This window comes from Monodelphis domestica, chromosome 8 (assembly GCF_027887165.1).
Source record: "Monodelphis domestica isolate mMonDom1 chromosome 8, mMonDom1.pri, whole genome shotgun sequence".
Classification (NCBI taxonomy): domain Eukaryota; kingdom Metazoa; phylum Chordata; class Mammalia; order Didelphimorphia; family Didelphidae; genus Monodelphis; species Monodelphis domestica.
In genome coordinates, this window is record NC_077234.1 from 1980122 (window position 1) to 1990910 (window position 10789).

The 10789-nt window shown below is 61.2% G+C and overlaps 1 protein-coding gene across 2 annotated transcripts; it reads left to right on the top strand.

The window, feature by feature from the left end:
• The first annotated feature begins 44 nt into the window (after positions 1-44).
• On the top strand, positions 45-9967 carry LOC130455769 (tricarboxylate transport protein, mitochondrial-like). 2 transcript variants are annotated; one of them, XM_056806946.1, is made up of 10 exons: positions 45-380; positions 2001-2108; positions 2210-2309; positions 4182-4320; positions 4606-4690; positions 4769-4873; positions 6428-6543; positions 8616-8689; positions 9513-9625; positions 9764-9967. In XM_056806946.1, exons 1-9 carry the CDS (start codon positions 254-256, stop codon positions 9616-9618), a joined length of 960 nt encoding a protein of 319 aa, XP_056662924.1. In that variant the 5' UTR covers positions 45-253; the 3' UTR covers positions 9619-9625; positions 9764-9967. The 2 variants fall into 2 exon arrangements, with proteins under 2 accessions (XP_056662924.1, XP_056662925.1); XM_056806947.1 differs by having other exon boundaries at positions 9546-9625.
• Positions 9968-10789: the final 822 nt, after the last annotated feature.

Here is a 10789-nt window from a genome sequence, read left to right on the forward strand (position 1 = left end):
GACCTCCCTGTGCCCCGAGGCCTCTCAACCCGGACTAGGAGGGTCGAGGCGGGAGGGGAGGGGGGACCGGCCGCGCCCTCGCGCCTCCTCCGCAGAGAGGCCCAGTGCTGAAGATGGGCGGGATCGATGAGGGGGCATGTCACGGCGAGCCCTAGGCTAGGGGTGGGGCCACGTGGGGCCGGGGGGCGGAGCCGGGGGAGGGCTCGAGGAAGCTCAGGGCTACGGCGCACGCAGTTGGGACCCTTTGGCTAGGATGAGGCAGCAGGTTGAGGAGGGCCTCGGCCCCGGGTTCCCGCAGCGAGGCCTCAGCTTAGGCCTGGCCGCTGCCTCGAAGCTCCAGAGCACCAAACACATCCACACCGGGAAGGCGATCGTGGCCGGTAGTGGGGCGTGGTGGCGGAGGGGCGTTACGGGGGGAGGGGCCATGGCTGCCCGGCTCACGTGGAGGTCACGGCTGTTCCTCCTAATATGGGGGTCCGGCCCCCCGGCCCTTCCTCCTTAGTCTGTCCTGTGGGGAGCCCTCCCTGCCTCAACCTGGCCCCCTCCCTCCGGATCTTGCCCTCCCCCATATCAGGTTTCCCCCATCCCCACCTCGCCATCTTCATGTGCCGTCTCGGGGCCTTTGCCCGGGCTGTGCCCCAAGTCAGTGAGCACCTGAAGCGCCTCCTGGAGGCCTGTGCCCCTCCCAGACTCCCTTGGTCGCATCCCGGCAGTAGAACTTCAGCCCCCAACAGGGCTCCCCGATGTGGTGGAGGGGGCTCCCGGACCCTCCCCTGCCCTGGGAGTCACCCCTTTGGCCCAAGAATGGGTTGGAAAAGGGGGGAGAGCTCGGGGGAGTGGATCTGGTGCCCTGATGTGGCCGAGTGTGTGTCTGGCGGGTCTGGCCCTGGTCACCGTCCTGATTGCCCCGCCTTCTCCAGAAGTCATCTCCTCCCACCCAGCAGCATCTGCCCTGTGTCCAGTCCTCGGTTCCCACGAAAAGGGCTCTATGGGGGCCTCGGGGGAGCCAGGGATGGAGCCTCTCCATCTGTATCTCTCTTTCTGTATCTCCCCCCACCCATCTTTCTCTCCATCCCTGGCTCCCCCTTTGTCTCTCCCCATCTCCCCCCATCTCTGTCTCTCTGGGCATCTCCCCCCATCTCTGTCTCTCTGTCTCTCCCCATCTCCCCCCATCTCTGTCTCTGTGTCTCTCTGGGCATCTCCCCCCATCTCTGTCTCTGTGTCTCTCTGGGCATCTCCCCCCATCTCTGTCTGTCTCTGTGTCTCTCTCTGGGCATCTCCCCCCATCTCTGTCTCTGTGTCTCTCTGGGCATCTCTCCCCCTTCTCTGTCTCTGTGTCTCTCTGGGCATCTCTCCCCCTTCTCTGTCTCTGTGTCTCTCTGGGCATCTCCCCCCATCTCTGTCTGTCTCTGTGTCTCTCTGGGCATCTCCCCCCATCTCTGTCTGTCTCTGTGTCTCTCTGGGCATCTCCCCCCATCTCTGTCTCTGTGTCTCTCTGGGCATCTCCCCCCATCTCTGTCTGTCTCTGTGTCTCTCTGGGCATCTCCCCCCATCTCTGTCTCTGTGTCTCTCTGGGCATCTCCCCCCATCTCTGTCTGTCTCTGTGTCTCTCTGGGCATCTCCCCCCATCTCTGTCTGTCTCTGTGTCTCTCTGGGCATCTCCCCCCATCTCTGTCTGTCTCTGTGTCTCTCTGGGCATCTCCCCCCATCTCTGTCTCTGTGTCTCTCTGGGCATCTCCCCCCATCTCTGTCTCTGTGTCTCTCTGGGCATCTCCCCCCATCTCTGTCTCTGTGTCTCTCTGGGCATCTCCCCCCATCTCTGTCTCTGTGTCTCTCTGGGCATCTCCCCCCATCTCTGTCTCTGTGTCTCTCTGGGCATCTCTCCCCCTTCTCTGTCTCCTTTTCTGTGCCCCCCTCCCGTCTCTCTCTTCATCTCTGTCTCTGCTCCATCTGTCTGACTCTCCCAAGCATCCCTCTGTCTCTGTCCCTCTCTCACACAGGTGGCATCGCCGGAGGCATCGAGGTCTTTGTCACCTTCCCCACAGAGTACATCAAGACTCAGATGCAGCTGGAGGAGAAGGCCAAGAATCCTCGGTACACCACTGTGGGTGAGAGAGCCGCCCCTCCTCTGTGCCCCCCGCCCCCTGCCCCTTGGCCCGGGCCCTCCCCGGGTCCCCTGCTGACCCTTCTTGTCCCTTCTGTCTCCCAGGTCACTGTGTCAAGCTGACCATCCAGGAGCACGGCATCCTGGGCCTCTATCGGGGCCTCAGCAGCCTGCTCTATGGCGCCATGCCCAAGTCGGCAGTGAGGTGAGTGCCCTGGAGGGCTGCTCCCTCCTGGTCCTGCAGGGACCGTGCGCCTGGTGCCCCGCCAGGCCTGCTCTCGGGGCTCAGACCGAGGGCTGGAGGGGACAGATGCTCCCACCATCTAAAGCGTCTCCTGAATGACGGGCAGAAAGCTCTCCAGGAGCCTCGGCTGGAGCAAGAGAGGGATTTCTGCGGGGCTCTGGGCCTTGGCCTCTGGCCAGCTTCCCTTCCCAGCTCCCCGCTTGCTCATTCAGCCTCAGACGCCAGTAAAGCCCAAGAGCAAAAGGTGGAAAAGGACATTCCACTCGGAATGGCCACAGCCAATGTGGAGTAGCCCCGGCTAGCTGAACACAATGGCAAGACCCTTTTCCCACAAATCAAGATGGGCCTAAACAGTGGGGAAGACATTAGTTGCCCATGGATAGGCTGAACCAACACGGTAGAGATTCCTGGATTTGTTTCCCTATTCCTTGCCAGACCAGTCAAACTCTCCAGAAAGTAATTCATGGAACTCGAGAGAATAACAACAAAATTCACCTGGAAGAAGAAAATGCCCAGAAAAAAGGGAAGGCAGGAGGCCTGGCCAGCTGTAGCAGCTCTCGGTGATGGCTAAGCCCATCCCGTACTGGCTGAGAGCGGCAGAGAGGGGAGGCGATCAACACGCAGAAAACAAACTTGGGGCCGAAGGGCTCCCTCTCTGGCAAGAACTGCTGGGGAAAATGGAAAAGGGCGAGCCAGAACACGGTACTCCACGGTAAAGTCACCATGGCTGCTTAAGCCAGCAACCAAGGGGGATCCTCTGAGCAAAGTGGGGGACCAAGGAGAAGTTTGCCGGTGAGGCCTGTGGACACGGGAAGAATTCGGGCTCCAACAAGACCCAGAGAACGTTCTGGACAAGTGTTTTTGCACAAACAAAAGCAATGCAACCAAGAACAAACTGGGGGAACGACGTGTGCCAAAAGCCTCGTTTCTCCAAGCGAGAGAGCTGAGACCAAGTGTGAGCGCACAGGTTGGTCCGTGGTCCAGCAGACAGTTCTCAGCAGCAGAAATCGAAACTAGAGCCGGGGAAGAAGTGCTTGGACCAGAGAAGCGCCCCAGGAAGCCACTCGCACCCGGGAGCCCGGCTAACATGGCCACAGAGGACCGGAGCCACGCTGAGGGGTTGTGGGAGGACCAGGTGGACCTGCGGACGGACACGGCCGTTCTGGAGAGCAAGGTGGAGGGGCCCCGAAGGGCCCTGAAGCTGGATCTGCCTCCCAGAGAGGCCAGAGGAGGCCCAAAGCCCTGCCTGGGCCAGAACACTTTGGGTGGGTCTTTTTGTAGCAGCAAAGAATTGGCGCCCGAGGGGCTGCCCGTCACCTGTCGTGGAATGAGCCGTGGAAATGGTTGTCACGGAATAAGTACCACTGCGCCATGAGGAGCCACGGACGGACGGACGGACGGATGGACAGGATGCTTTCAGGGAAGCCTGCAGAGGCCGAGCGGAACCTCTGCGGACGTGTCTGTGAAGGGCCGCACCATTCCCGGCATTCCCCCCGGGACAGGAAGGGACTGAAAACAGGAGAAAAGGCGGGAAAATGTGTCCCCGAGTCTCGGAGTAACGCCAGCGCTCAGTGTGACTCCCGGCCGCTGCTGGCACAGCGGAGACCTCCTAGAACGTCCCCCCTTCGCTCCTGGGGCCGCAGCCCTCCCTGCTGCAGAGAGGCCTCCGCATCATCCCAGCTTCCCCATGAGAGACCGAGCAGGGTCTGCCGGAGGCCGGAGCCAGGGCTGGGCCTCGCCTAGTCGCTCGGAGCAGCCCTGGGGACCTGGCGCCGCCAGACCGTCCTTCTCCGCAGCCGGGCCGGGCGTGAGCAGCCGCTGTGTTCTCTGCAGGTTCGGCACGTTCCAGTTCCTGAGCAATTACGCCAGAGATGCCAACGGCAAGCTGAGCAACATGAGGAGCTTCCTGTGCGGCCTCGGAGCCGGCGGCATGGAGGCTGTGGTCATCGTCTGCCCGCTGGAAACCATAAAGGTCCGGCCGGCCATCCAGCCGGGGATCCTGGGGGACTGAGGAGGCGGGGGCACGGCAGGACGGGGGGAGGTCGGGCGCGGCTCCGGCCGGCCCAGGATGCTGTCGGGGCCCACAGACGTCCCCAGCCCCTGCGCCCCATGAGCCTGGGGCCGCCCGTGGCCGCTGGGGGGCTGGTTCTGAGGGCAAGCTCACAGCTCTCTGGGCCCCCTGCCCCGCGGAAGCCCTGGCAGCGGAGGGAGGCAGGCCTGGCCGCCGGAAGCCCATCTTCCCTTTGGTCGCGCCCAGGTGAAACTCATCCACGATCAGAAGATGGGGAAGGCCAAGTACCGCGGGTTCTTCCATGGCGTCCGGGAGATTGTGCGCGAGCAAGGTACTCGTGGCTGCCCTCCCGCCTGGGGGGAGGGGAAGGAAAGGCGGAGCGGGAGTCACGTGCGGCCCCTCCCCCCAGGCCTACAGGGAATCTACCAGGGCATCACGGCCACCATCATCAAGCAGGGATCCAACCAGGCCATCCGGTTCTTCACTATGACCTCCCTCCGCAACTGGTACCTAGGTAACCCTCGGCATCCCCAGGCCCCCTGCCTGGCTGCCTCCCCTTTTCTCCCGTGTCCACTCCCACCCCCTGGCCAAGACCCTTTGAGGGCCACTCTCGGCTGGGGCCGGGCTTGAGATAAGCCAGATGCCCACCGTGCTTTCCTGAAGACAGAAAGGGGGCACCTGGGGGGCAGGCAGGGAGCCCTCCCCCACCCCTGGACCAGGCAGGTGGTCACCCCGGCTGCCAAGTCGTCCTCCGGAGGCATGGGTGCCCCCAGCCCCTCCCCCACTCTTTGGCGTCTCCAGGGGGTCCCGGTGGGACCTTGGAAGCTCTTCATGACCCGCCCTGGCCCCAAACTGCTTCCCTCCCTCCCCTTGGCTGCCCAGAGGCTCCGCTCAGCCTCTTCTCTGAGCCCCGGATCATGCACGGCCTGACAGGCTGCCTCCCCCATTAGAACCACAGGCGCTCCTTTGCCTTTCTCTGGAACTTAGGCCTGTGCCTGGCGCACAGTAGGTGTTTCGTCGCCGGGGCATTGGATGGGCCCCGTATCGGGAAGAGCCCAGTTCCAACGTGGCCCCAGTTGGCGCACCACGGGTTCAACGGTTCTCTGAAGAAGGACTCCCACGTCAGTTTATCCAGCCCTTACCTCTCTCCTCATCGCAGCTCCAGGCAGTGCCTGGCCACCCCGCAGGCACCGTCACCTCGACCCGGCCCGAACGCCTCCAAAGCCCTCAGGAGGAAGGTCTCCCCGTCGGGCTGGGTGCCAAGGCTTGCCCCGCTGCCAGGCTCCCCTGCCCTTGGCTCGCCACGTCCTCTCTCAAGAGGAAGCCGACCGGGACCGAGTCCTGCGTGCCCAGAAGCCCGGAGCCGAGATCTGGGGCGGAGGCACAGCGACCTGAAGCTCTTTCTGCCAAGAAGGGGAAAGGAGTGTGGGGGGCGCGTGAGGTGGATGTCAAGGCCGGGGCTGTGAGCCCTGAGGCCCAGCTGGCCACCTAGGCCAGGCCTTGGCTTCAGGCCACCCAAGAGGCCCGCCTGGGAGGGGCAGCAAGGTGAGGCCGCCCGCAAGGCCGGGTCGCCAAGGATGCCTCGGAGGAGGCGAGCCCAGAGTCAGTCTGGAAGACCCGAATTCAAATCAAGCCTCGGACACTTCCTGGCTGCGTGACCCCGAGCGAGTCAACCACTCCAAGAACGGTCTGCAGGGTCCGAAGAGTCGCGCCCGACGCTCCTAGTCCAGACGTTCTCTCACAGCTCTGTCCCGCCAGACGTCCCGGAGCAGGAAGACACCAAGCCAAGGCCAGAGGCAGAACCCAGAGGGAGGCTGGCCTGGCGGAGCGAGCCCTTCCCCCAGCGGGGCGCGGCAGCTGCGGCCAGTTAAGGAGGCCCCTGGTCAGAGCGGAGCCAGACAGGGCCAGCTCTTGCAGAAGGCCCCCAGCCTGTCCCTTGGTGCAGGCATCCCTGCGGGAACTGGGCTCAGGGGTCAGTCCGCAGGACAGAGGAGCGAACCAAAGCCTGTCTGGGGCAGCCAGGCAGCGGGCTAGCCAGCATTCGCACCCTCTCCGGTTTCTCCACTAGATGATAATCCGCAGAAAAAGATGAACCCCTTCATCACGGCTCTCTTTGGGATCGCCGCGGGAGCAGCCAGTGTCTTCGGCAACACCCCAGTGGACGTGGTGAAAACGAGAATGCAGGTAAAACACAGCCGGGGCTGTCAGTGCGCTGCCTGGATGCCCCCCAGCTGGCGAACCCAAGACAGCTCGTTGGGTGGAAAACCTCGTTCTTGGGCAGGCCGGCCCCCTTCATTCCTCAAAACCCTTCCCGCAGCTCCCAAAGGCAGATGCTGCTGCTGTTGAAGGCAGCCTTGCATGGCAGGGCCCAGAGCCCCCAAGGGCTGCGGGGCGGGGGGGCTGGCAGCCAGGCCTTGGGGAGCCTAGCGAAGCTGAGGAGCCGCAGCAGGGCTGAAGCTCACCAGACATCTGCATGCAGTCTGGCCCCAAGACAGGCAGGGAGCCCCCTGGAGCAGGAGGGCCACCAGCCCATCAAAGGACCTGGACCCTGGCCTAGAGAAATGGAGCAGGCCAGGGGTCCTACGGGATCGCCCTGGCACGGGGTCACTGCACTTCTAGGCTGGACAAGGACCTGGTCAGAGATGAACAATGGCTGGATGGCTGGATGGATGGACATAGCCACAGATGTAGATATAGATAGATGGATGGACAGATAGATGGACAGAGCTAGTTAGCTAGATGGATGGATGGCTGGATGGATGGATGGATGGACATAGCCACAGATGTAGATATAGATAGATGGATGGACATAGCCACAGATGTAGATATAGATAGATGGATGGACAGATAGATGGACAGAGCTAGTTAGCTAGATGGATGGATGGATGGATGGATGGACATAGCCACAGATGTAGATATAGATAGATGGATGGACAGATAGATGGACAGAGCTAGTTAGCTAGATGGATGGATGGATGGATGGATGGATGGATGGACATAGCCACAGATGTAGATATAGATAGATGGATACACAGATAGATGGACAAAGCTAGTTAGCTAGATGGATGGATGGATGGATGGACGGACATAGCCACAGATGTAGATATAGATAGATGGATGGACATAGCCACAGATGTAGATATAGATAGATGGATGGACAGATAGATGGACAGAGCTAGTTAGCTAGATGGATGGATGGATGGATGGATGGATGGATGGATGGATGGATGGATGGATGGACATAGCCACAGATGTAGATATAGATAGATGGATGGACATAGCCACAGATGTAGATATAGATAGATGGATGGACAGATAGATGGACAGAGCTAGTTAGCTAGATGGATGGATGGATGGATGGATGGATGGATGGATGGATGGACATAGCCACAGATGTAGATATAGATAGATGGATACACAGATAGATGGACAGAGCTAGTTAGCTAGATGGATGGATGGATGGATGGACATAGCCACAGATGTACATATAGATAGATGGATACACAGATAGATGGACAGAGCTAGTTAGCTGGATGGATGGATGGATGGATGGATGGACATAGCCACAGATATAGATATAGATAGATGGATGGACATAGCCACAGATGTAGATATAGATAGATGGATGGACAGATAGATGGACAGAGCTAGTTAGCTAGATGGATGGATGGATGGATGGATGGATGGATGGATGGATGGATGGACATAGCCACAGATGTAGATATAGATAGATGGATACACAGATAGATGGACAGAGCTAGTTAGCTAGATGGATGGATGGATGGATGGATGGATGGATGGATGGATGGATGGACATAGCCACAGATGTAGATATAGATAGATGGATACACAGATAGATGGACAGAGCTAGTTAGCTAGATGGATGGATGGATGGATGGACATAGCCACAGATGTAGATATAGATAGATGGATGGACAGATAGATGGACAGAGCTAGTTAGCTGGATGGATGGATGGATGGATGGATGGATGGATGGATGGACGGACGGACGGACGGACTCTCTGTGTGGGGCACCTTCTTTCCCTCCACACCGATGTTCACCTTTTTTGCCCCATTGGGTGTTGTCTTGCCCCATGACATTGTAAGCAGCTTGAGGGCAGGACATTTTTTCTCATTGTACCCCCAGAATTCTGCACAACGCCTGGCACACAGTAGGTCCTTAGTCAATGTTTAGTGACTGCCTGAGATAGGGAGAGAAAACAAAAGGCAGGCCCCTCACTGGTCTTTTGTTTCAGAGCCTGGAAGCCTCCAAGTATAAGAACACATTGGATTGTGCCATCCAGGTCTATAAAAACGAGGGCACCAAGGCGTAAGTGACTGAGAACTCCCTGGCACTCCCTGTACAATCGTTTCCTTAGGTAGCTCTGTGCCCCCTCCAAGCCCGCAGGGAGATTTCCCTGGCATAGGAGCCCAGGTCTTGGCTTGTCCACATATTTTGCTTGAATAATTCATCTCTGAAAGTCAGCAGTGGGCCTTGGCCTTCTCTGCCGCTGCCTCAGGCCCAGATGCCCAGAGAACCACCAGAGGGCCTGAGCCTGCTGCCCAGGCTGGGGTTCCGGGGCTCCCTTTCTGGGAGTGGAGTGGACCACTACTTCTCCCTGGCCCCCTGCTCACTGTTGGGAGTTTCAGGAGGAACTGGGAACACAGTGGATAGAATGCTGACCTTGGAGTCAGGGAGACCTGAGTTCAAATCCAGCCTCTGACACCAGCTGGTTGAGAGCTTGGCCCATCTCAGCTTCCTCAGCTGTAAACTGAGCACCTCCTTCCCGGGGTTGTTAGGAGGGTCAAATGAGCTCATAACGGGGGAGCAAATGGCACGGTGCCAGGCACACAGTAAAGTCTGGATAAATGTTCCCCGTTCCTGCCAAGTGCCAGTCCCTCCACACGGGCGCTTCTGTCATCTGTGGGTCACAGGGGAGGGAGCTCCCAGAGCCGGGCAGCAGCCCCTAAGGATGCCAGGGCGCAGCTCTGTGTGAGCAAGGAGGGAGCCTGTAAGTGCTTGACGTGATCCTCCCAAGGACCCTGGAACTGGGCCAGCGGCAGCCAGCTGGTGCCCGAGGCAGGATTTGCACTCGGGTCTCCCTGCCTCGGGTCGGGAGGGAGAGGCTCTTTCCCCACCTCCTCTTGCGCAGATTTTACAAGGGAACCCTTCCGCGCCTGGTCAGGGTCTGCCTGGACGTGGCCGTCGTCTTTGTCCTGTATGACGAAATCGTCAAATTTCTGAACCTCATCTGGTGACCGGCTGGTGAGCAGCGTGCGGGGCGGCCACGGGCAGGCCTGGGGTGGGCCGCAGGGGCTCCGGCGTCCGGGCCTCCCTGCTCTGCCGGAGCCGGGGCGCGGGCCCGGAGGGACGCGGCGCCTACAACAGCTCCACCTCCCGCAGTCACGCAGTCCGCGCTCGGATCTCCCTGGCCCCGTCGCTCGGCCCGCAGCCGCTCGCCGGCCCACTGGCCAGGGCAGAGCCCCCGGGCCCTCGGGCAGGAGGCGCCGGGCCTTCCCAGGCTGCCCTCGTCTGGCTTGCGAGGTTCCGGATTCCCGAGTTCGAGCTGGCGCCCTTCCCGAAAGGTTCAATAAAGCCTCGAGTGACTTTGTGCTTCCTTTGGCCAACCTTAGTGCCGAGTCCGGGCATGGAGCCTCCCCCTCCCGGGGCTGGCCCAGAGAGGGCGGGACCCCCACCTGGCACAGGGCAGGACGGCTCCCAGGGCCTGCCTCGGTGGCTGCCCCGGCCCCCCGGGGCTTCCTCCGTCCCTGCGCCCGGGGGCTGTGAGCGGATGGCAGTGCCGGGCAGCGCCGCCCTCTGCAGCGTGGAGGAGCCGCCCCAGCTGCTGCCAGGCCGCCAGCACCCAGCCCTCCCCCCTTTGATGGGCGCCCTCCAGACGTCATCGCAGGCCTCCCGCCGGCCCGTTTCTGTGTCCAGCAGGTGGGGGGCTGTCGGCTCGCGTGCTGGGCCCGTCCCCCTCTGGGCTAGTGGCCCAGCAGGGTCCCCCCAGAAGGCCACTGAGGGGCAGCTGAGGCTCTGCCCCCACCAGTGCCCTCCTCACTTCCTGGGCTGCCCAGAAGGATGCCCTCGGGGAGGCGCCTCCCCCATCCGCACGCAGGGAATGCTGGGCAGTTCCGGGGGGGTGCCAGCAGGCAGAAGGCAGCTGAGAGGTGGTGGCTGCCAATTGGCTCCCAAGAGGGGGGGGCGCTGGGCGAGGGCAGCGGCCGGCTGCAGTGCCCCCCGGCACCAGGGACACGTTGGCACTGCCATCCCCAAGCTGAAGGGAAAGGGCTGCTGCTTCCATCTGCTCTGGCCTCTTGGGGGTCTGCGAGGATTCGCTGGTTCAGATCCGGGTGATGCCACGGGAAGGCCCTCGAGGCCGGGCTGCCCGGAGCCGAGCCTGGGCCTCCGAGAACCCTGGGTGAGCGC